The sequence below is a fragment of the Elephantulus edwardii genome, unplaced genomic scaffold, assembly GCF_000299155.1.
Source record: "Elephantulus edwardii isolate Elephantulus edwardi_28Jun2011 unplaced genomic scaffold, EleEdw1.0 scaffold00121, whole genome shotgun sequence".
NCBI lineage: Eukaryota > Metazoa > Chordata > Mammalia > Macroscelidea > Macroscelididae > Elephantulus > Elephantulus edwardii.
Genome location: NW_006399871.1, coordinates 5,963,807 through 5,989,060, shown reverse-complemented (window position 1 = coordinate 5,989,060; position 25,254 = coordinate 5,963,807). Strand labels below are relative to the sequence as shown.

General features: G+C 38.9%; 2 protein-coding genes across 2 annotated transcripts in view; one reads left to right on the top strand and one right to left on the bottom strand.

Annotated features, from left to right (window-relative positions):
- The window catches only part of TOPAZ1 (testis and ovary specific PAZ domain containing 1), an 88,166-nt gene that overhangs the window by 6,243 nt on the left and 56,669 nt on the right, over positions 1-25,254 (top strand). The window contains exons 4-7 of the mRNA XM_006893055.1: positions 16-572; positions 1,815-4,278; positions 15,939-16,000; positions 16,948-17,075. Coding sequence (XP_006893117.1) covers positions 16-572; positions 1,815-4,278; positions 15,939-16,000; positions 16,948-17,075 — 3,211 coding nt within the window. The remainder of the gene's footprint in view (positions 1-15; positions 573-1,814; positions 4,279-15,938; positions 16,001-16,947; positions 17,076-25,254) is intronic.
- Positions 19,984-22,375, bottom strand: LOC102854840 (V-type proton ATPase subunit G 1-like). The gene is made up of 2 exons (XM_006893005.1): positions 22,237-22,375; positions 19,984-20,423 (listed from the first exon to the last, which is right to left on the bottom strand). The coding sequence occupies exons 1-2, from the start codon at positions 22,373-22,375 to the stop codon at positions 19,984-19,986; spliced, it is 579 nt and encodes a 192-aa protein (XP_006893067.1).

Sequence of the window (25,254 nt, the reverse complement as noted above, 5' to 3'; positions counted from 1 at the left end):
CTTCCTCCCCGCAAGGCCCTCCTGCCCCCATGAAGACTTTCTGTCCCCGAGGCCCTCCCATCACGCAAGGCAGGCCCGTCCGCCCCCCCAGGCCCGTCCAGCCCCCAGGCCCGACCGCACCCCCTCCCCCGCAAGAACTTTCTGTCCACGAGGCCCTTCCGCCCCTGCGAGGCCCTTCCGCCCCCGCGAGGCCCTTCCGCCTGTTACGCCCTGGCGCGTCAGGTCGGCTAGGCCGCACGGAGCCCACTTCCGCTTCCGGCTGACTGTCTCGGTGGAGCGGGCGGAGGGCGATCGCTCCCAGGCGTCTATCTCCCCAGGCGTTTCCAGGACGCGTGTTAGCGGCTGCGCGGCGGCCCCGGGCGGCCATCGGTGCATGCGACGACCGCAGGCTCAGGGCCCCGCTGCGGCCCGGGGGCGGGAAGTGGAAGCGCAGGGCCTGAGGCGGCGAGGCCGGAGGGCGGCCCCGGCATCGCCGGGCGAGGACGGGGGCTGCGGCCCCGAGGACAGCAGGCCGAGGAAGAGGATGGTGCCCCCGGGGTCCGGGAGAGAAGAGGCGGAAAGTGGAAAGCCGAGCCCGTGCTCGGGGGCCGGGAAAGCCGTGAGGCGGCGAGTGGAGGGGCCGGGAGGCCTGGCGGGGGGCCAGGCAGGCCCATCGAGTGTGGACCCCCGGGGCGGAGAAGCGGTCAAGGAGGCTAAGCTGCCCCTGCAGCCAGGACGGCACAGTAAGGAAGCCCGCGGCCCGCACCCCATTGCACCCCATTTCTACTTTGCACCCCCGTGGGCACCGTCCAGTGGGAACTGACCCATAGCTGACCCTCCAGCGGGTTTTCAGAGGCTGTAACTCGCATCTTTCCATTTTAGAGCATCTGGTGGATTTGCATCATGAGCCTTTCAGCGCCTTAACCACCAGGCCACCAGCGCTCCCTCTTTATGAAACAAGTAGTCTTCTTTTAAAACACACACACACTCTTTTTTTAAATTATTATTTTTAATGATTTTTTAAAATTATTATTTTGTGTGTATGTGCCATCAAATCAGATCTGACCGATACAGGAGGAGATTGTCCCTCCTTCTCCAGCAGAGCATCTGGTGGATTCACACCATTTGGCCTAATTGTTATTTTAACCAAAGTTTACAGAAAAGTTGGATTTTCATTCATTCCTTGTTCCACATCTTCCTTCCTATCCACCTCCCCCCAGTCCACTTGGCAATGCACCTCTTAATTCTGGATTTATCATACAAATCTTCGATCTCTTTACTGATAGGTATGACGGCTCTTTTTAAAAGGTGTTTGCCTTTTAAAAACCTCCACTAACAGGGCTTTAAGGGAAATTTCTGCTGATGACCCATCTTTGGATAATGTGCATTGATGATCCAGGGATTACCCGGAAGGTTTAGGATTTACACTGGGTTTTTGTTGTTTTTTGCTTATCCTCTGAAATTTAAAGAATGTGCTGTTTCGAGCAATTTTTAAATTTTACTTGTTAAAATGGCTAACATTACTAATCACATAATTCACTGCTGTAAAGTTAATGGCAAGTCACAGCAACTCTCCATCAGGTTTCTTAGATTGTCAATCTTTGCTGGAGGAGGTTGCCCATTTTCTCCCTTGGAATGATAGGGAGAGTTAGATTTTCGGTTATTGGTTGTATACTAGACTGGGTTTTTGGCATAGTTCTTTAATTGAAAAATAGCTATTTATTTAAAATTCAGAGTATACTTCCATATAAAGACCGGTGGCCTCACGCGTTTTTCTTTTCAGTAACATTCTTTTTTCCTTAATATAAAATCTTGTGTTTCATTGTTTTAACCAGCCAAAGAAAAAAGAAAAATTACTGATGCTTCAAGTGATGTTCTACAGCCAGGAATGAACCTGGTAAGGAAGGAATCATTAACCAATTCGGAATCGTCCCAAACACCCGAATGCGGTGAATTTAAAAATACGCCTTTCTTGCAGTCTTTGAGTAAGGAAAGTTTGGTTGATGGTATTAAAAGAAGAATTCAAGTTAAAAAACCTAAAAGTTCAGAGAGTCTCCCTCTCAAAGTAACTGAAAGTAAGGCTACCCAAAATATTAAGGTTGCATTCCAAGATGAACTGTACAAGAATACTCCAGAATATTCTTGTAACAGCTTGTCACCTGCATTAGAAAATAATTCTATTTTAAAGTTACATGATTGTAATTGTTTCCCCCATTTTAAGGGTTGTAATGATGAAAGCAACCTTGAATATAAACCTGATGGTGGATGTATGCATGTAGCAGAAAATTCTTCAAAGAAAGAAAATCTTAAGAGGCTTGCAGAGAAGAGCAATGCAAATAGTATTCCTCCACTTTTACAAACTGAAGAAAATTTAGTGGGAGTGAATAAATTACTGCTTGAAGAAAATTATTTATACCAGAGTACAAATAATGGCTTGCTTTCCTGCCTTCAAAGTGAAAAAAAGAAATATCCAGTGGAGGAGAGCAATATCGGAAGAAAACCAAAGAAAAAGATGAAGTTAACTGAAAAGGGAGATGAAACAGTTACTGAGATGAGCTTTTCTACTGTGAACAAGTCTGAGTTAGTGTTACAAGAAAACCACATGTGTACTGAATATAAGGAAACAGAAACTTTAGAGACTAAAAAGGGCCCTTTTAAAGTTTTGAAGAAAGTAAACCATACCATAACCTCTGCAACAGATCATTCCTTAAGCCTCCCAGAAAGAGAGAGGGAAAAACCAAGTCCAGAACATCATATAAATGCTAACTCTCGGAAAAACTTTGACCCACTTTTGAAGGAAGAAACAAAGATTACTTCAGAACCACTAGTATGTAAAAATGTGGAGTCAGAAAAAACTCTTAAGTCCTTAAAAAGTGCAGTAGTAAAGTCACCTAGTGATACATCTGAGTTTTCTGATAACCATCATACTGAAAAATCTTCACAAGAAGTGTTGGGAAATGAAGTTGATGAATCAAAATCAAGCTGTCACAGAACAATGCCTATGACTGGGAAGAGAATTTGGCCTTATTATTCATGTGCTAGAACAACAGTTGCCCACTGTTGGAAAAAACCTGCTTTGTCAGAACCAAATTACTTTCCTTCTGCATCTCAAGAAAGCTTTAACCAAGATAACTTTCTTAAACACCCAGCAAGTCAGCCTCACTTAACTGATTCCGAAGTATTGTTACAAAGTTCCATAACAGAAACAAGCAGTGAAACATCAATTAAAGAAAAAATTAATCCTAATGGAAACTGTCTGCCTTCAGTTTCTGCAATAGAAACTACTTCAGTGGGTATAGAGGAACCTACAACTAGTGATGATAAAGTTAAATCAGAGGATCTAAGCAGAAATGGACCAGAGGTAGTTTCCAGTTCTACTGAAGATACTCGATTAACTGGTGTAACTCAAAGCATGATGGGAAATAAAAAAAAAGATAGAGTGAATTCAGCAAAACCTAATTTGACAGTTTCCCAGGAGGGCCAAGAAGCAAATAACTCTATAGGCAAAACTGTTCATCGAAAAACGGGTATTGCTCAGCAAGCACTTGAGGTCCCAGATTTGGTTAAGATCTTGAACACAGGCCGGCTGACTAATTTTAAGATTCCTTTACTTAAAGATAAAAGAGGAAAAGGAAAAGAAGCAAATAAGTCATCAGAGAGAGATGTTTATAGTCCCCTAGAACTTCTTGACAACTCATCTGTTGCGGAAGTGAGACAGAACAGGAATAAAGAAAATATGCCCACGGTACCTTCAGTACCTCAATCTTTAAGAGTACCAAATACCATGACTCCAATACGATCAAGTTCTAACTCACTCTGTGGTAAAAATTCCTGTAGTGTTTCTTCAGGTTTCTCAAAACGAGATAATAAACCATCCAATCACATCTCCAAACTAGGCAATACTGTTTCTAACAAAGAAGCTGTTTCTTCTTCAGTTGAGAACAATACTTTGGCTTGTGATCCTGGATGTGTAGAGAAAAGTCCTGCTTTCTGCTCTAATGAGCAAGATACATCTGAACCCATTTCCTCAGAAGATAATGGTAAAAAAGTGTCTAAGAGTTTGTCTGACATTAAAGTGGAGTTTCCAGATATCCTTAAAGCATATGAAGATGATGTCCTCTTAATTGATGTAATTCAAGATGACCCAGACCTCTTTGGAGTTTCCAGTGAAGGGGAGCTGTCTTTTACCTCTGAGGTCCCCATGATAAGCCTCGATCCCAGCGTTGCTGACAAGCACCAAACAACAGACCCCAAGTACATGGAACTTCCAGAAACAAAAGAACCCAGTGATGACTTGAGGTATGCATGTTCAAGTATGCCCTTTGGTGTAGATTTTTCTTGGGAGTTTCAAAATCTCTTTAGACTGTTAGATGTCACTGATTTATTTGTGATCATTGAAGCTCCATTTTTTTTTAACCCACTCATTTTTTAAATGTACTACACTGAGCTCTAGAAGTTCCTATGCTACAACTTAGAGTAGAAATAAAGGATTATGTGTAGAAATTACAATGGAGCAGATTAGCTATTTAAAATGATAATTTGTATAACTATAAATTACCGAAGTTCCCTCTTTGCAAAAGTCAATTAGATCTCATATTTTTAAGTTATTATCTATTTTTACCTTAGCTAGGTTACTTATTAAGTGCTATATTTTAATCTATATCTTGTGGCTTGTTAGGTAAGAAAATTTTTTTCAGCAAAAGAAGTTTTGAAAGTTTTTATTTAAAGTAAGTAAGACTTGAGGGTAAAATCAAGTTAGTTTGGATTTAGGTATGTCCTCCTCCATGATTTTATATTTAAGATGATGGTGATAATTTTAAAATTATTATTTTCCCAAAATAGGGCTGATTTGCTGAGACAACTTTAAATGGTACAGTATAACAACCTTTCATAATCAAGTGCTTAATCTATTTTGTTTGGCCAAATATTCATAGTACGTAATAGTACTTTAATATTGGATGTTTGGTATAGAGATTTGAAAAGATACATGAAAATAATTTTCACTAAAATTCAGAAGTACATGATTTAAATGTCTCTGGCACTTAAAATGTTAGTCTCCTTTATAACCTACTCATATTGATGTTCTTAGTGTTGCAGGAAGTCCTACCTTGTCACCGCATGGAATGCTTTGTATATACCAAATAATAGAACCAAGAACTTTTTTTAAGCCACTTAATGAGGTAGAATGATGATCTGCCCATTTTGAAAATGACACATTGCATGACCAAGGTCACAGTGCCAGTAACAGTCGAGATTTGAACTCAGAGCAGTCTTATTCTAAAACTAATGGTTAAGAGCTTAACCATTATAGTCTGGTCTAGATTTTTCATATTCTTGACTTTTATTAGGTATGTGAGCTTCTAGGCAAATTATTTCACTGTATTTGTAAAAAATAAAGTATTGCCTTAGAAGGATTAAATCAATATACAGGTGGGGGTTTTGCTTTGGGTTTTTTTGGATGAGGTTTTTTAGGATGTCTCTAGGCAGGTAGAAGAGTTTGATAAAGAAATTATTTTTTATTATATTTCTTTTGCTTTTTTTCTTATACCATGCTTGCTTTGAAGAATAAAGAAAAGAAAAAATAGAACAGCTTGTGATTCAGAAGCTTATATCACTGTTGATTAACAAGGTGTTGATAAAGAAAAACAGTTGAAAGTAGAGAAAGACAAATACTGTGAGCTAAGAGTTGGAAATTTGCTGTGTATTTTAAGAATAAAAACTCATTTTACAAAATTTATATACTTACTAATTACATTGAAGTGTATGAAAGGAAACACTCGCACCATCCAAAGCAACAATTGCTTACAATTTATAATTCCAGACACCCCTCTAGACATATGTTGTTGTGAGATAGTGACCCTGTGCATAAAAGAACAAAAAATTGAATACTCCCTGGCTCTCCCCATGAGCACAGTTATGTTTGAGCCCATTATTGCAACCACTCTGCTAGTCCATCTCTTTGAAATTTTTTTTATTGAACCTTTCTTTTTATCACAAGTGAAATCCTTCAAGAATTATTCCCTGTTGATAACATGTACAGAGTATATGAGATGGATGTATCCTCTTTCCATGGAATACACTGGCTGTACTTCTTCCAGGACAGATTTGTTTGTTCTTCTGGAAGTCTAATCTTTTCACTAGTACACTAATTCAGGTGCACCAATTTTTGTCCAAGTTTTATATACAAAGGAGATAATTGAAAATACACAGGCTTGGGTCAGGGGCACCTTAGTCCCCAAGGTGACAGCTTTATTTTTAAATACTTGAGGATTTTTGCAGCTAGTAGACATTGACATAGTTTCAGAAAAGTTGGATCATGCTGTTTGTACTGGAAACAAACATTAAGTTTCTTTTTATTTCTGTTTAGAAGGGAAGAACTGAGGTGAAACTAAAGAAATTGCTGAAGTAGTTTCTTTTCCATAGAGATTAGTTCTAGACATTTTTTTCTAAAGTTAATAAGAACCAAAGAGCTGTACCATGTTGATTCTTTTTTTTAATTGAGATTTTAGTGAAAGTTTATAGAGAACTTGGATTTTCATTCATTCATTTCACAATTTCTTCCCCATCTCCCCTCACCCCCATGTTGAGTCTTATATCAGCCTTATAGAGTGGAAACACCCATAAAGTTTCCAAAACTGTAAATATTTACAACAGTTGACTGTTACATCTTTCACCCACAAAACAGCTTACGGGTCTGAAAGTTAATTGTTATTGAGTACCATCAAGTCATAATCAACTCACAACAAGTTTTCAGAGATGGTAAATCACATAGGAGGAGATTGCACATCATTCTCCTGTGAAGCCGCTGTGAATCCTAACAGTGTACCTTTGGGTTGGCAGTGCAGTTCCTTAACACTAAGGGACACTATATAGTTTTAAATCAGTAAGAGTGTGTGTCAGGGTTACATCTTTCTTTATAGCTGTTCAATCTGTATGCTGAGCTAATAAATAATGAGGCTAGATTTTGTGAAGACGAATGTAGCATTAGGATCAGAAGAAGATTCATCATCAGCCTGCATTATGCAGATTACACAAACTTGCTTGCTGAAACTGAAGAGGCCTTAAAATGCATACTGGATTGAGGAAGATCAAGGACCATAGACTTCAGTATTGATTACATCTCATCATCAAGAAAGCAAAGGTCTTCACCACAGGACCAACACTATAAAAGATGGAGAAAGGTTTGAAGCTGTCAGTGATTTCATCTTACTTGAATAAACAATTAGCACCCTTGGCACCAGCAAGTCAGGAGATCAGGAGACATTCTGCATTGGGCAAGTCTGCTGTCAGACCTCTCCAAGATGCTGAAGAGCAGTGATGTCATTTTGAAGAGTAAGGTGTGCCTTATTCATACATCAGAGAGCTAGACAGTGAATGAAGATGACAGAAGATGAATTGATGATGCCTTTGAGTTGTGGTGCTGGAGAAGAGTACCTGAATATGCTATGACGGCCAAGAGAACAAACAGCCAGTGTGCTCCGCGGAGGCAAAGATTGATAAAGCTTCATCTCAATCTCACATTCTTTGGACGTGTCGCTAGAAAAGGCTGTGGAAGATCAGTGAAAGAGAGGAAGACCCTCAACAAGGTAGATTGACATGGTGACTTCAGCCGTGGACTCCAGTGTTGCAGGCATGATGAGGATGGCACAGGCTAGGGCAGAGTTTAAGTGAACCATCATAGAATTGCTAAGAGTTGTACTAAACCACACCTAACAATAACAACAGCATAAGCTTAACTGTTTTGATTCATTTCTTAATTGACTAGATCACAAATAATTTTTTCCCCCTAGAAAAGACCTAGAAGTAACTGTTCTCTTAAGTGCAGATTTTCTGGCTGCAAAGCTCTTAGTTTGCATTTTTCCTTCTAACAACTGTGTAACCATTACTCCCTGCTTTCTGTTTTGAATGTAGTGGAAGGGAAGTCACGGACCAAACATTGTTCAAGCTGCTCCTCTTGTCGCTGCTTTCTTCTCTCTTCCACTTTGAAATGAGAATTAGATATGTTTTTCCTGAGACATAGTGTACAGTTTTCATTTACACTATTAAGTTTCTACATCAGGTAAATTTTCTGTGATTATCTTTGGACTTGATTTCCATTGGCTTCAGAAGAGCCAGATCTTTTGTATTCTGTTTCATTTATCTTTCATACCAGTTTCTGACTTCAATTTTTAGATCAACTTGAAAATTTCCTCAGTAGTTGTTCTAATATCTTGACTTGTTTTTTGCATTGGGAGTAAGAGTTTTATGATCTTCCACAGAGCTTTGAGAAACTTGAATGTGTAAAAATAGAGGGGTGATAACTAGAAGGATCTACAAAGTAGCTTCAGAGGTAGTCATTCTTGGTTGTAGAATGGTTAAGTGAAGCTATGAAAAATACTTCTCATTTCAGCTCTAGATTTCTTTTCCATTCTTAAATTATGACAAGAGTACTTCACATCCACATCACACCAGTAGATTGAGGCCTGTTTGTATTCTACAGTAAATTGAAAGAAGATGAGTGTGCAAGGTTTAGACGTTGGCAGGAACTTTGGAAAGTCTTTTACTGATTTAACAGTAGACAGAACTGAGCTTACCTAATAGTTGGGGAATGCATTCTTAGACTTATTAGGAAGAATTTGCAAGGTGTTTAAGTCATATTAGCCTGCTTATTATGGGTCTTTACAGTTAGGAGAATTCATATTCTAATCCAAAACTTTGGAAGTGAAAATTAGAACTCATGTGCTACTTGAACTAATGAGTTGAAAATATTTAATAATTAATTGGCAAAACTTTTTCATTTCCCCATAAATGTAGTTGGAAATGATTTGATAATGTCTGTAACAGTCAATGCTGGATAGTTAATGTGTCCTAGAGTACAGGGTTGTTGTCAGTCAGCAAAGTTTTATTATATGCAAAAGTTTTACTTGAATTATACCAGCACATCATTGCATTTTTTAAAATACCTTCAGAAAATTCAAGGAAATTACTGTGGAACCAGGGAAGAAAACTAATGTCCTAAAACAAAAATATATAAATTATTTACTAATACTAGTGATTGGGAGGGAAAAAAGAGATGAGAGAGCATTCTGGAAAAACTAAAATTTCTACACAGCCTTTTGTTTTGGGTCAATTTAGATTCACAGGGTGGAAAAGTTTGCTAGAGGAATAGAATTAATGAGGCAGATGGAAGTCGGAAAGATAAAGGCAATCATGCATATGGCCGTTTAGGGAGGTTAGGAAGCTTTTCCCCCCATCACACCTTATATTACCTCAGTTTGGGCAATGATAATGGTTTAATTTGCACTCCTTGATAATATTAAATGTCCTTATCTTATTTAACATTTTAGTCCAGACCCTCATATATTGAGGAGGGAAGATGATTAGGGTGAACTCCTGGTCTATTATTTTTCAGACACCTAGCTAGGAATATGTGTAAATAGAAACAATGAATTCTCTCTTTACAAAGCAAATTTATTGACAAATAGTGGAAATAAGACTTAATAAGTAATTTGATGCCAGATTAAGGAAGCCTGGAAAGTCAGGTGTGAAATTACACTCATATTGGCAGTATAGTTGAGACATTATTTTACAGCCATATCATTTTCACGACTTTAAGTCCATAAGGCACCAACATTTAAGAAATACCTGGCAGAGAACCTGTTTTAACTCTGGTTTGTCACCCACGAATTTAGCCTTTTAGAATACACTTGTCTTCCCACCAGTATTACCATACTAAATGACAAATGAATAAAGTTTCCACTAAAGATCGTTCTCACTCTGTATTTCATGCTAAACCTTTTTTTTTCCTTCAACAATTTTACTTTGTCCCTCTCATGCTTTCTACTGAATATCCAGGATACCTACTTCTATGTTGCCAGTTTCACACTATTGTAGTAGACTTGTTTCTTACAGTGTTCACTGAAACTGTCCCTGTCTTTAAAATTGAGTCACAGTGACTTTCTGAAAGGACACACAGCTGGTTAGTGTTGGAACTAGATCTTAAACCAGGCCTGTCTGCTCCAGGTTCTGCCCTGTTCTGTCCCTCCAAACAGCATGCAGAAAGAGTCACATTCCGGTGGTTTCTTTGGCTTTCATTAATTTCATTCATTTTCTCTAAACTTTCACAGAATAGTATTTACTTTTTGATCTCTTTTCCTCCCTTCTCACTCCTCTTTTGAGGTAGTAGGCAGGACATTATGAAGAAACATCTTCCTCATTTTCCCCTCTTTCTCAAGATATATAAACCACTATTTTCACTAGAATATACAGTATTGTACTTGATTTAAAAAAATGTTTCTATTATCAAGACACATAGCACCTAACAGAGTAGTAGCATACCAAGGGAAGCTGGCTTAATAGACTGTATACTGTACTGTTTCTCCACTTAGGACCACTACTGTCTGTAAAATAATTGCCCTAATAATTATGTAGCTGCCCTCTTAATCTGTGGATGTATAAATAAGTGAACATTGACTGTTGTCAGCTAGTTAACAGCTCAAAGAGTGTCAGTAACATCTTGAAGTTTTCTTTAACCAGGATGTTCAAACTTTCTTTGCTAGTAATCAATCTAGAGTAGTCTTCTTCAGACTTGTTTGACATTTATCTACAGTAAAGGTAAATCCTACCTTGTGATCCACATTTGAAACTACATTGCTGTCAGGGATTCTTACTCATGGTGGCAGTCCCATCAGGTTCCTGTGAATTTTAAGAGGAGGAGACAGACTTTTTCCCACGGAGTACCTGACGGATTTGAACCTCCAACTTTTTGGTTACCAACCCAGCATGTAACCACTGCATTACCAGAGCATACTTACATAAAACAATGTATTTACAAAAATAATATTTTCCAAACTGCAAGTGTTATAATCTCATTTTCTATTTTATTAAAATTTACATATGTGTATTATACATTTTACTAAAAGAGGGATTTTGTGGGCTTTGAATTACAGAATTTAATCTGATTTGCATTTTAAAAAGCATTATAGTATGTAAATTTTTTTTAAACATATGTAATCCCAGTTGTGATTGACTCTTGGGAGAAAAACCCTCAAACTCATTGCTATTGTGTCAGAAACAACTCATAGCTGATTCTCTAGTGGTGTCCCAAGCTTCTAAATCACATGGGAAGAAATTGCCCATCTTTCTCTCTCATATTACTGGTGGATTTGAACCACCTGAAAGGAGTGGCCTTTGAGTTAGCAGTGAAGCTCCTCCATGTGGGTTGTGCTACTGGGGCTCCCTTGAAACACACTAGATAAATATAACAGCCACTTGAAAAATACTTTTCTGGGAAAGGATAAACTTAATATAATGTAAGCAGCGAACTCTGGTGGCCTAGTGGTAAGGAGGTGCACTGCCAACATAAAGGCAGGTAGTTCAAAATCACCTATGGCTCTTCAGAAGAAAGATAGGCAGTTTCCTCCTATGTGCTTTTTTTCCTCTATACTACCATAGTCCAACAGAATGTGGAAATTATCAAACAATATCATCGATATCACATGCAAGCAAGATTCTGCTGAAGGTCATCCAAAAATGACTGGAATCAACAAAGAACTGCCAGAAGTGCAGGCTGGACTTAGAAGAGGCCCTGGCACTAGGGATATTATAGCTAATGTCAGATGGATATTGGCTGAAAGCAGAGAGTACCAGAGGAATGCCTATCTGTGTTTCATTGATTATGCAAAGGCATTTGACTGTGTGGATCCCAAAAAACTGTGGCTGACTTTGAGAGGAATGGGAATCCCAAAACATTTGATCATGCTTATGCGAAACTTATACGTGGACCAGGACACAGTCATCAGAACAGAGCAAGGAAACACGGAATGGTTCAAAATTGGGAAGGGTTTGTGTCAAGGATATCTTTTCAATCTATATACAGAACAGATTATCCAGGAGGCTGGGCTCTATAAGGAGAAGTGTGGCATCAGGATTGGAGGTAGAATCATCAACAACTTGATTTATGCAGATGACTCAACCCTGCTTGCTGAAACTGAGGAGGACCTGAAGCATCTGCTGCGTAAGATCAAGGACTGCAGCCTTCAATATGGATTGAAGCTCAAGGTCAAGAAAACAAAGATTCTCACCACTCGGCCAATTGGCAGCATCATGATAGATGGTGAAGAGATTGAGATTGTTGACAGCTTCAGTTTGTTTGGCTCTACAATCAACACTCTTGGTACCAGCAGCCAGGAAATTAAAAGACGAATTGCACTGGGAAAGTCTCCTGTCAGAGGCCTCACCAAGGTACTGAGGAGCAATGATGTCAGTCTGGAGATTACAGTGCACCTGATATATATAGCCCATGGTCTTTGCCATTATTTCCTATGCTTCAGAGAGCTGGACAGTGACTACAGATGATAGAAGGAAAGTTGATGCCTTTGAGCTTTGGTGCTGGAGAAGAGTATCGAAAGAGTATCGAATATACCATGGACTGGTAGGAGAACAAACAAGTTCATCCTGGAGAGGGTGAAGCCAGGCTGCTCCTTGGAAGCAAGAATTCTGAGGCTTTGTCTGACATACTTTGGACATGTTGCAAGGAGCGATTAGTCCTTGGAGAGAGCCGTCATGCTTGTGAGGGTAGAGGGACAGCACAGGAGAGGAAGACCCTCCATGAGATGGATTGATTCCATCACTGGGGTAATGAGGATAATAGGCACATCAGAGACAGGTTGGCAAGGGATAGAGCAGGGTTTAGGGCTGTTGTACATAGTGTCGCTATAGGTCGCAAGCAACTGGAAGGCACATAACTCTAATCTCATTCAGATATGTCTCTTTCCTTTTCTCTTTCTAACCTTTGTCTCTTCTCCTCTATATCCTACTGCATCAATGCCAAACTGTAATGTTATACTCTGTCAGCATAAAACCAAGATATTTAAATAGATTACAGCATTGCTTGTTAAATATTTTTAATTTAGCTGAACTTCTTTATGTCCCTCAAATAAAAAAAGTAGGAGTGCCTTGTCAGTGTCACCATCTTTATTACTCATCATAGAAAAGAGTTTCTCATGCCAGTATTCTAAAACTAGCTTAATTCTTTTAAATTAAGCACTACATTTACTGAACACATTTAGGAATGAAACTTCCAGGATAATTAGAAATTTCAGAGGCATCTCCATCCCTCACTTCTATATAGGACCATTCAACGCTGTTCACACTATTAATATATCTAATGATTGTTCTTCCTCCTCAGTTATCACTGTTGTTACCTTTCTCTTAGATTATGTGGCTCCTGGTTTTTCCTGAGGGTCTTTCCTCTGTCATATGGTATTCAAAGAGTTGATATTACAGTGCTTTAGTGGTTCTCATATACCAGAGTTAGCATCTGAATCACTTGTCGTGGCATTTAGAGACTAATGGGTTGCATCCATTCCCTCTTTGATGACTGTGTGGTGTTGGCATAGAGAAGCATAGTAGGGTAAAAGGCAGCTAACTAGAACTTATGGTGATTTTGAACTTTATCCTTAGCACAAATAGGAATTTTGTGGGCTTTGAATTAGATAATCTGTTTTACATTTTCAAACCATTATGCCTGTGTAGTATGGAAAATAAATTGGCACGGGGCGATTTTAATAATTAAACCTAAAGGACATTGTGACTTCAAACGCTGAAGTGAGAAAGAGAAGAGAACATGACTAGATGTGAAAGAGATTCAGGGAGTGAAGATTGATCAGATGGGGGTGAGGCAGAAGGAGAATTTTGTTTTGTTTTTGTCTTTGAGAAGGACATTACAATTCATCTCAGATACTGAGGACTAAAATTCAGGAAAAGATGCTTGTTCATGAGTTGTCAGAATTAATCATGTTGTATTAAAGAGGGCTTTGTTGTTGTTGTTGTTGTGTGCCGTCGAGTCGTTTGTGACTCATAGCGACCCTATGTACAACAGCCCTAAACCCTGCTCTATCCTGTGCCAGTCGCACTACCTCTGACACACCCATCCTGATTACCCCAGTCACTGAATCAATCCATCTCATAGAGGGTTTTCCCCTCCTGCACCATCCCTCCACCCTCCCAAGCATGATGTCCCTTTCCAAGGACCTGTCCCTCCTTGCAGCATGTCCAAAGTATGTCAGACGAAGCCCCAGAATCCTTGCCTCCGAGGAGTTGCTTGGTTTAATCCTCTCCATGATGAATCTGTTTGTTTTCCTGGCAGTCCATGGTACATTCAATACTCTTCTCCAGCACCACAGCTCAAAGGCATCAATTCTACTTCTTTCCTCCCTAGTCATTATCCAACTCTCTGATGCATAACAAGTGATTGAAAGACCATGGCCTGTATCAGGCGCACCTTAGTCTCCAGAGAGACACCGTTGCTCTTGAGTACTTTAGAGAGGTCCCTAACAGCACACTTTCCCATTACAATATACTTTTTGATTTCCTGACTGCTGGTGCCAAGAGTGTTGACCGTGGAGAGAAGCCTTTAGGTTATTGAAATTAAAATACTCTGGTAGATATAAATCTAGAGAAAGGCCTGGGTTGAGAAAGGAAAATTGCATGTATAGATAAGTGTTTTCTATCTGTATTACTGCTTTCCCTACCTTTAAACTCTACTTCTTTAAACTCTACTTCTCATTGTCACTAGGAGGTATGTTGAGGAAAAAGAAAAATAGCCACAAATTGTTCTGTTTAGTTTTTCTTTTGTGATAGGAAGTAACCTAGAACTGATGAAGAGCAGTTGGAGAGCTGTGAAATATGTTTAATAAAGTCTGGTTATGAAAATAATGGTATAATTATAGATGCTGATTATATTCTGTATACTTATGGATATTTAACATTTTTATCTTATATTTCACAAAAACAGAATATATGTTTGGCCTTTTTTTTTATTAGATGCTTCCAGGTGGACTGTGGCTTTGTATTTGAGTAGCTGCTGTATATGTACTTGTCATTTGTTGAGCTTGTGCCTCTAAGGACATGTTATTTAATCTTCACAGTAACATCATAAGTAGCTGATATTCTCATTTTGTAGATAAGATTTCTCAAAAGAAGCCACAGATTATTAAAAATATTTGATCATGGATTTATCTAATTCTGAAATTTAGAGCCTTCTGATGTTAGATGGTTTGTTGTCTTTAAAGACTACCCCCGCAAACTACCCCCCCAAACTCGTGATTCTCTGTTTGTGTGGCATCAACCAGTTTTATACGTAACATGTAGAAGCAGCTTTTTAAGTTCCCTGTAGGAAAATATGAATAATTCTACATATTTATTATTGCTTCCTGTTTAATGCATGGGCTGAAATTACTAGGACCAACTTCCTTCTTGAAAAAGAAGAGAAGAGAGTTACCAGTGAATCTTTCTGCTGCTTAGCTTCCCCCGCAGAGTCTGGGAAACAGCTACTCAGGGGGTTTGTTTTACTTTCAATCACATGTTTAATGTAGTGATTGAGTCTTAGCGTTATGTTTATTAATCAATAAAGAAGGAAAAAAACTCAAAAACTTGAGAATCACACGTTTGGTTTTGGTACTTTTGTTCCTCTTTGTATTCAGTTGTATAGTACTTCCAAATTCAGAATGAAAAGCTGTTCTTTATCCAACCATCTAAGCAATAAAGCCTTATACTTTAAAATTGCAAAAACTAAACCAAAATTAAAAAACTACCCCCCCTCAAAACAAGAAACTTCATCTGTCTCCCTTTTGTACTGAAGTCATACTTAATTAATGTATGCTTGAGAGGAGAACTTAAACAGTGTCTTGCATTGGTATAATTTTCAACTTTTTATTTATCTCAGTGTTACTTTGTTACTCTCAGAATAACAAAGTTGAATGCCAAGACCTCCTGATTTTGAGACAGCATTTGATTACAGAGCCACATGAGGAATGTACTGAGTCCTGAAGCCCAGTATAGTGTTAGAGGTCTTGAATTTATGTTCACTAGCTGATAACACCAGTATTCCATAGTATTGAGAGAGAGAGAGTGTGTGTGTGTGTAAGAGAGAGAGTACTAAGAATATACTGTCTCAAGTTCTGTTGGCTTTATAATAGAGATCCGACTGTGCTGGACCCTGGATTGATGAAGTCAGACATCTGTGATTCCTTATTAGAAGGTAAGAGTGGGAATTTTTGGAATACGCAGTGTTGAAATAGCTTTTTCTTTTCATCCTCAGTCAAGCCTAGTTAGTATGAAATCAAATGTCTTATAATGAATCTGTTAATGCTATGGTTTATAGTTGGGCAGTTTTCCTCCATTTTAACATGACTGATTAGCAAGTAAGTTTTTGAGATCTTTTCCACTTATTTGAAAAATAACTATGCTAGGTTTTGTACAAAAATAATTAGTCTCAATAATTTTTATAATCTTATTTTGAAATTGAAATCTATATCTCACTTCACATTTTAGATCTGAATTTTAAATTTTTTTTAATATCATTAACAGCTTGTCATTATATTGGTTACCTGGATTTTTACTTCACGTTAAATTAGTTTAGGAACTACTTTTATGTGAAACTTAATTTTACTTTGGCTTTCACGTTACAAAAATAAATTGAAAATGGCTGAACATGATCAAGAAAGATTCTTAAATATATCTTTAAATATCCTTCACTTTTATGTTACTGCTAGTTCTTTTATTCCACATAATGGAGTTATTTTTGTAAAGAGAAACGAGTTAGTGTATAATTTGTCACATTAGATCTTGAACTAAAAAACACACACACACACACACACACACACACAAACACACAAAAACAAAAACCACACCAAAAAATCATTTCTGTGGAGGAAGAATTGACTCATAGCTGACCTCAGGCATGTTTTTTAGAGACTGTAAACTGTACAGGAGAAGACTGCATGTCTTTCTCTCAAAGAGCAAGCTGGTAAATCCAGGCTGCCCTTCTTTGAGGTGAGAGCACAGCTCCCTACCCTCTAGGCTTCCAGAGCTCTCTTAGTCTTTTAAAGTGTCTGAATTCGCTTTCATTTTAAAGCCATTTTTTAATAACTTGAGTGGCTATTTTGTCATTTAAAGATCTTTAAAGCTTATATCCTTTTTCCTTAGCAAATGAGATAAAGCATAAGTCCAAAGATGTAACTGTGTCCTTAGAAGAAGTTCCTAATGAAGATTCTGAAAATGAAAAACGCGAAGACTTCAGTGAACTAATGAAAGATTCAGACTTGGATGAGAAGGTATTTGGGAATCTTTTGTATTTTCTTTCTTTTTCTTGTAATTTGAGTCAAAATTTTCAAAGCAAATTGGTTTTCCATTCAGCCATTCATAGACATTTTGTTCGATGACATTAATTGCCGTTCCACAGCGTAACAGCACCCTTCCCACTTTCTCTGTGAGTCTTAATTCCATTAATCCTTCCATCCCACCCGTTTTGCCTCCAGAGCTGTCTCCCTGGGTATGTGCTGCCTTTTTGCTCATCATCCATGGTTGATGGGTCTAAGGAGAGAGTGCTTCCCTGATGTTACCTGTTCATCTTTTTCCCCTGGCTGTCATTTGGCCCAGAGTTCTGCCACAGGAGTGATTTTTGTCCCTGGTTCTAAGGGTGACTGAGAGCAATAAACTTGGATTCTACCAGTCTTTGTCAGACTAATAAGGCAGGCCATTTTTAAGTTTTTTCATTTGTCCCACATTGTTGGGCCACTCTATCTAGGACCGTTTAGAGTAGTCAGCTGTGGTAGCCAGGCACTGTGTACTACTTCCGGCCTCATGGTCTTAGAGGTTGAGGTTTGAGTTGTCCATCGATCCTTTGGACAAGTAGTTTCTATATCTGTTTTCTTCCCTTATCATTATTCCTGACAAGGACAGACCAGTACTAGTACCTTAGATGACTGTTTGAAATCTTTTAAGACCCTAGTCACTACTCAGCAAAGTAAGATGTAGAATATTGTTTCTATGGACTATGCTATGCCCATTGATCTTGATGTCTCCAACTCTATGGTCCTGAGGTCCTAAGGACAAACTCATTCCCCTCATGGAATGTTTTTTTTAAAGATGACTTAATTTTGCTTTCTCTTTCCTATACAAATGCATCTAGAATATACGAGTATTAATGTAGAACTGTCATCTGTCAAGCCTGTGTATGGTCATAAGTGTAGTCCCTTTGACCTGCCTCTGACTGTTTTTCCTGCCACTCTGCCTGTATGCCCATTCAGAGATGAATGTTGACTCTTGTTGATAGGACAGAATTGTATATAGAGTAGTGCTGACCTTTGTTTTGACTGGCACAGGAGATATCCCCTCCTTTTCCAGCAGGGCATCTGGTGTATTCAAACCGAGCACCTTCAGGATTGCGGTACAGCTTTTTGCCACTAGGCCACCAGAGCTCCCTTTGACTATTTTTTGTGTGCCTTGCCGTGTCTTCCATTCTTGAGTGACACGGTGCGCTGATCATTCCTTTATTGTCTTGTATTCCTTACTCTTCACCCATCTCACTACGTAGCTACTATTTATGTACTCACTATTTTTTCCCTCTCAACCTCAAAACCATGAAAGAATGCTACGTTATGTATGTTTTACCTTTGTCTAATAGTGTACTTGGAGAACATAACGTCCTTTGATGACTGACGGACTTCATTCATCCTAATGTTGTATAGCCTTAGTTCTTGGTTTAAATATTGTAATGCATAACAACTCAGTAGTGGTGTCATGTGACAAATGTCACTCCTTTTGATAGGGTCACAGAATCCCTTCACTCTGTTCCTGGAATATATGAACTGATGTTCTACATACGTACAGTATAAGCAAGGTTTCCCTTGACTGGGTAAATAAGGTATACTGTTTAATTATATTGTTGTTGTTGTTGTTGTTGTTGTTGTTGTTGTTAGGTGCCAAGGAGTGTGAACTGAGTCAACGCACTGCCCAGTGGGTTTTCAGAAGCTGTAAATAGCACCAGAGAAGATTTCCCAATCTTTCTTATAAGGAGCTTCTGGTGGATTTGAACAACCTTCCTTTGTGTTGGCAGCACAACTCTTTGCCCACTAGAGCACCTGAGCTCTCTTTTAGTTATATATATAGCCTTTTCTTTACTTTTAAATGATTACCAGTATATTAATAACAAGTAACAAGTTTCCATATTCTACTCTCTAGTAACTTCTACAAGAAACTCAAGAGCAGCCCCAACTAGCCGACTACAAGTATGTTCTGCTTTCCGAAAGGTCACTGTATGTCACCTCACTTAACAAAGGGCCTGCTTTAGTACCTGTTTCCATGAACTGAAGTAAATTTAAAAGGGATTCTTGCTTTTACAGAAAAAGGCAAAAAGAGTGAAACCAGCATCCAGGCATTTGTTCTTGCAACCGTGCACACCAAGCATTCAGTGTTACCAAGCTCCTTGCGTGGTTACTACACTCAGCATTTTAGCATTGAGCCATCAGTTCTGAACTGTCTGAACATTATATTAACTTTTTTTGGCTTTACGCATTATTTGGTAACTTATTTTGGGGGTCGAGAATGTTTAAAAATTTTCCCACATAAATGAACGTTAACTGCACCTTCATTTCATTTTGGTTTAGTAAAGGTGTCACAAGAAGGCTCTACTTTTGGATAGCAGAGAAAACCTCTATTCATTTTTCTAACAGAAAGGATTCTTTTAAGGCGGGCTGATATTCAAACAAGTTACAAAAAAACCTATTTACGACTTTTTCATCAGTAAAGCCCCTGACTTTCAAGAAAGATTTAGGGAAATGAAATACTTAACCCATTTCTTTCTTTGAAGAATTGTTTTACTAGCTATCTAAGAAAGAACTCATATTAATATATGCTAACTACAGCCAAAAAGCCCAAGAAAATTGTTACGTTTATAAGAAATAGGAGGTAAAAAGATGAAATCTTTGGATAAGCTCTAAATCTACACAGAATACTGGGTTTTGCTACTCTCCACAAAGTAAAGGAATTTATAATATACAGAAATAATTTGGATAAGCTCTAAATCTACACAGAATACTAGGTTTTGCTACTCTCCACAAAGTAAAGGAATTTATAATATACAGAAATAATTTAATGCTTTGTCACAAGAAGAAAGCTTTGCTAAATCTTCTTCCATGTCACAGCATCTAAAAGGCCAATCTATGGAGCATGGTTCTCCTCCTATCCATTTATGCGGTAGTTTTCATAGATTTCGGGCCAGATGTCACACACAAAGCTCAGGAGATCATCCAGGACATCATCTCTGTTCTGCCGGAAGTAGGTCTGGAGGATAGTCATCTTCTCCTGGGTCTCCTTCTCCACCTCAGTGCTGCAACTGCCATGGGATCCCAGAGCTGCAGCTTCCCTGGCCTTGAACTCTTTCTCCCTCTGCAGGCGGTACTGTTCAATTTCAGCCTGTGCTGCCTCTTTGGCCTGCTTCAGCCTCTGGTTCTTCTGCTTGCGGGCCTCCGACACCTTCTCGGCGGCGCGCTTCTCCACCTGCAGCAGCTGCTGAATGCCCTGCGACTGACTCGCCGTGGTGCAGGCAAACCTAAAGCCGAGGCGAACAGCGTGTGTGTGTGTGTGTGTGTGTGTGGCCTTTTGTCGTTTCTGAGTTAACACTGATTAGTATGTAAGTCTTGCTAAACAAGATGAGGCTAAATTTTTTTCCTCATTAAATACAGAATTATTTTTTTCTTTGACATTTTAGAACTTAATACTTGAAAAACCATTATTACAACCTTCAACCACTTGACCACAGATATAAAAGGTAGGGAACTCTGGTGGCTTAGTGGTAAGGAGTTGTGCTGCCATCTCAAAGGCATGTGGTTTAAGTCCACCAGCTGTTGAATGGGAGAAAAATGCACAATCTTGCCATGCAATTTATAGCATCTTAGAGGGTCAGCTATGCGTCAGTTCCAACGTGTTGGCACATAACAATATAAAAGGTCTAAGAAATAGAACTAAGTCTAACTGGGTATTAAAACATACAACAAGGGTATAATATTTTGGGGAAACTTTGGCATCAGGTTTTGTTTTACATTTTCTATCAAATAAGATGTCTCATTGGCTGCAGCTTTTGCATACTTAAGTCTTTGGCACTGTTTCATATTTTCTTCTTTCTCCTGAAACCTTTAATTCTTCCTCATCCATCCTTAAAGCTAACAATTCACTTCCTACTTCACCAAGAAAAATTGGCATCATTTAAAAAGACCATTTTAAGTTCCTAACAATATATTTGCTCCCCTATCCATATGGACTTCCAAAACTCTTGACTTCTGTTGGAATGGACAGACAAGCCAATGTTGCTTCCTCCCATCTGTACTAGATGCAAGTGCCACCACTTCTTTCTCTTAAAATACTGCTCCTTCACTGAATTAAAACTAAATTGCGATACCATAAAAAAATACTGCTCCAGTTATTCTCTCTTCACTGCTAGATCATCCTAATAAAGGCATGTGGCTCAAATCCACCCGCTGCTCCTCGGGAGAACGATGAGTCCTGTCCTCTCGTGCAGTCAGCTGTGAGTCAGTGGTGCATAACAGCGGCAGCTCTGGGTTTTGAAGCTTTGCATCATTACAGGAGTCTGCTGGTCTGTCTTCTCTGGAGAGGCTAGTGGATTCTAATTACCTTTCAGTTAGCTGCCCTATACACTAACCTGCTACTCCACCTGGGCTCCTTAATAAGCATCAACACATGCAGTAATTTCTCCAAGTCCACAACAAAACAAACCAAAAAAATTCTTTCATTGTTCTATTTCCCTCTTGACCTGTTACCCTGCTACAGAAAAGGGTTACCGTTTCTCTCTTCTGGTTTTCTTGAGCCAAGAACAAAGATTTTTGTCTTCACTCTGCTAAAAACTACCCTTTTAAACACTTCCATAGCCTCCAGGTTGCTAAATGTAATGGACAATTCCTGGTCCTAATTTTATGGAATTTATTGTTCATATTTGTTAAAACTAATGCACTAAGGTGGCTGGGCACATGAAACCCCTGACTGTATCAGCTGACTCACAGCTGTGCAGCCATGTATGCCTCCTGGATGCCTTCTCCTGAGCAGGCATAGGTAAGGACAGAGAAGGCTGACTGGGCAGGAGAGGGGTGAGTGGGTGTGTGACCAGTGGCAGCTATAGTTTAAAGTCAAAGGCAGAGACTAGATGTGGTTGTAACAGCCTTGGAGGAAACTCCTGATTGTCATTTTTCTTGTATATGTGGAGAAAGGAGGGAAGGGTCCCCCAGCAAAAGCCAGCAGATGCAAGAAACCCTAGGCCCTCCCACCCACACAGCCCCCTACTTCCAACCAAGGGTGATTAGGGGTTGTCAAGAGGAGCCAGAGTCCTCTTCCTGAAAATACACTGAGGACAGGAGAAGGGTGGGACTCCAAGAAGGGCAAGTAAGTGGGCCACCTGATTCTGGAACACTGGGCAGCCCTCACCTGCAGGCAGCAGTGGGGACTGATCTCCCTGTAAGGTGATGCAGAAGAAGGGAAAGAGGTGGTAGCAGATGATTTCACCAGCATCCCAATGAGATATCAACAGTACAGGTGAGGCTAAAGGGACGTGGTCACTCTCCATTTTCACATAATGCTAATTGTTGCATAACCTGGTTTTGGGACCTCTTGTTGTCATTCGGTACTGTTGAGTTGGAACACATAGCTGCATAGCTGACACACAAGCAGGTTTTCAGAGGCGGTAAATTGCATAGGAGATTGTCCTGAGGAACAGCTTATGAATTCAAACCTCAAGGTTATAGGTTGACAGTGCAATTCCTTAGCACTGAGCCAACAGAACCTAGATATGGCTACATTTACTCATATAGACTTAAGATAGAAATATTTAAACCTCAGAATAAACTTTTGGTTTGGGCCAATTATCTTTTAAAAAGGTTTAAAAAATAAAAATTTTAAAATAAGTCTTTTCTCAAGTAGTCACCATTTTAAGTACTCTGCACTTTTTTGTAGATTCTTGTTTCCATCTGATAGCATTTTTCTTAGAACTGAAGGACATCCTTTAACATTTCTTACTCTGTGTGTGTGTGTGTGTGTGTGTGTACTAGTAATAAATCTTTTCAACCTTTGTATATCTGCAAGTGTATTTTGCTTTCATTTTTGAAAAATGAATTGGGTATAGAATCTAGTTTGACAGGTTGTTTTTTTCTCTTGAGATTTTGATCTTTATTTATAGAAAAACTTTTCATATATTAAACATCTTTGTTCTTTGTCATGTGTTGCCACACTTTCCTCCTGGTTCTGTGTTTATATTTTTACTTGGTGTAGGAGCTTTTGTTTTGAAAAAGCTTTTTATTTTTACTTGTAATCAAATCTGTCCATTTCTTTTACAATTTCTGGGTTAGTAATATTTCAAAAAAGCCCTTCTTGATTACAGTTTTTGCTCAGATTTTTTTTCTAGTGTTTTTGTGGGTGTCAGTATGTGTAAAGCTTTTAAATATATAAAATTAATCTTACAAATGTGTGGAAAATATCCTTGCTTTCTTTGGATTGTTTGGTTGGGTTTGTTTTTGTTTTTTTGGCAGATGGCTTTTGTGTATCTTTTCATTTATGAGTATGTAAACATTTTAAATTTGTGTAGTTAAATTTCTTCTCGCATCATACTTTAGTGTCATGCTTATATACTCCTCACTCTCTAAATTATATAAATATATACTTTTATTTTCTTTGCCTACTTTTACAGTATCTTCACTAATGTTTAAATCTTTCATGAGCCTAAAATGTACTTTAGCATGGGGCTTTGAGGCTGTTTATTTTCTAGCCAATTGCCTAGCCAACTTTTCTCCTGTTATTGTTTTAGTACAATTTATTAAATTCTTTCCTCATCAATTCTAGATTAGCAGCACAGCACATTACAGACTACGCCACAAGACCTCCTCTTTTCTGTACAAATTTTAAATGCCAGAGTTCTCTAGAAAGACATAACCAATAGGGGAGTGGGGGGGGGTCTGTCTGTCTGTGTGTCTCTAGAAAGATAGAACCAATAAGGGAGGAGAATGTGTGTCTACAAAGGCAGAACCAATTAGGGATTGGGGTAGAGGATGTCTCTAGAAAGACAGAACCAGTATGGGGGTGGGGGTGGGGTGTAAGAAAGACAGAACAAATGAGGGGGGTGTCTCTAGAAAGACAGAATTCAATAAGATATGGGTGGGTGTGTAAAGAAAGAACCAATAAGGGGGGGACAATAAGTGATGAAAAGAGAGTAAGAGTGTGTGTGTAGAAATACAGACCCAATAAGAAGTGGAGTGTGTGTGTGAGAGAGAGAGCCAGTGGGAGGGTTGATGGGGGGCGGGGTGAGAGAGAGAGAGAACCTGTGTGGGTGTGGGGAGGTGTATGTGTGTGTGTATGACAGAACCAGTAAGGGATGGGGGTAGGTGGGAGACTCTGTGTGTGTGTGTGACAGAACCAGTAAAGGATAGGGGGCCTGTGTGTGTGTGTGTGTGTGTGTGTGTATGTGTGTATGTGTGTATGTGTAGAGAGAGAATATACACGTTATTTTAAGGAATTGGCCCACATTATTCTAGGAAGTTGATACATCTGAAGTCCATAGGCCAAACAACAGGCTAGGGGTTTTTTTCAATCTTGTGTCTCAAAATCTGTATGTCAGAATATTTCTTAATTATGCAGTGGTAGAATAATCCCTAGAGAAAGTTGGGGTTTTTTTTTAACTCTCATAAAGCCTTCAGTTGATTGGATGAGTCCCATTGACATATGAGCACATTTTTAAGTCATTTTAAAGTGTGTAAGTGAATTGGAAAATAAGTAACATTTTTACCATCCAAGAGCATGATGGCATCTTTCCATCTGTTAATGTTTTCTAATTCTCAGTTGATGCTTATCGTTTTCCTCCTGCGAGTTCTAATAGTATATACAGAGAGGTGCTAGTGTTGTAAATTGTTATTATGTACTTTTAAAAAGACTAGAAATCAGGGGAGCTCTGGTGGCCTAATGGCAAGAAGCTGCAGTGCAGTCCTAGAGATAATGAGGTTCGAATCCACCAGATGATCTGCCGGAGAAGGAGGGGCCGTCTCCTCCTGTACCAGTCAGATCCGATTTGACAGTACACACACAGAGAAAATAATAAAATAAAATAAAAATTGTAAAAAAAGACTAGAAATCAAGTGGCTGTCATTTACTACTGGAGTTATGAGTGATTTGGAAATTCATTTCCTTGGTGCCTGTTTTTTCATAAGTTCAATACTTGAGTATGTATAACTTTTTATAATTAAAAATTTTAAATCCTCATAATGCTCTTTATATTTTCAACAAAGTCATGATGAAAATGCATTTACATGTTTCTGTGTCAAGTGCAATAATGTTTACCCATGGTGGACAGTGTTTGTTGGAGCTCCCCAATTAAAAGATTATATTTGGGGTTGGGGGTGGGATTGGGGGAGGTGCGGGGGGTATTGTGTACCAACGAGGGAGTTTTTCTTTTGCTTTTCA

Coding starts and splice junctions, on each gene's coding strand:
- LOC102854840 (XM_006893005.1), bottom strand. CDS start 22,375: ATGGAGAGTGACCACGTCCCTTTAGCCTCACCTGTACTGTTGATATCT. Junction 20,424..22,236: donor GTCCCCACTGCTGCCTGCAG/GTGAGGGCTGCC, acceptor CATACTAATCAG/TGTTAACTCAGAAACGACAA.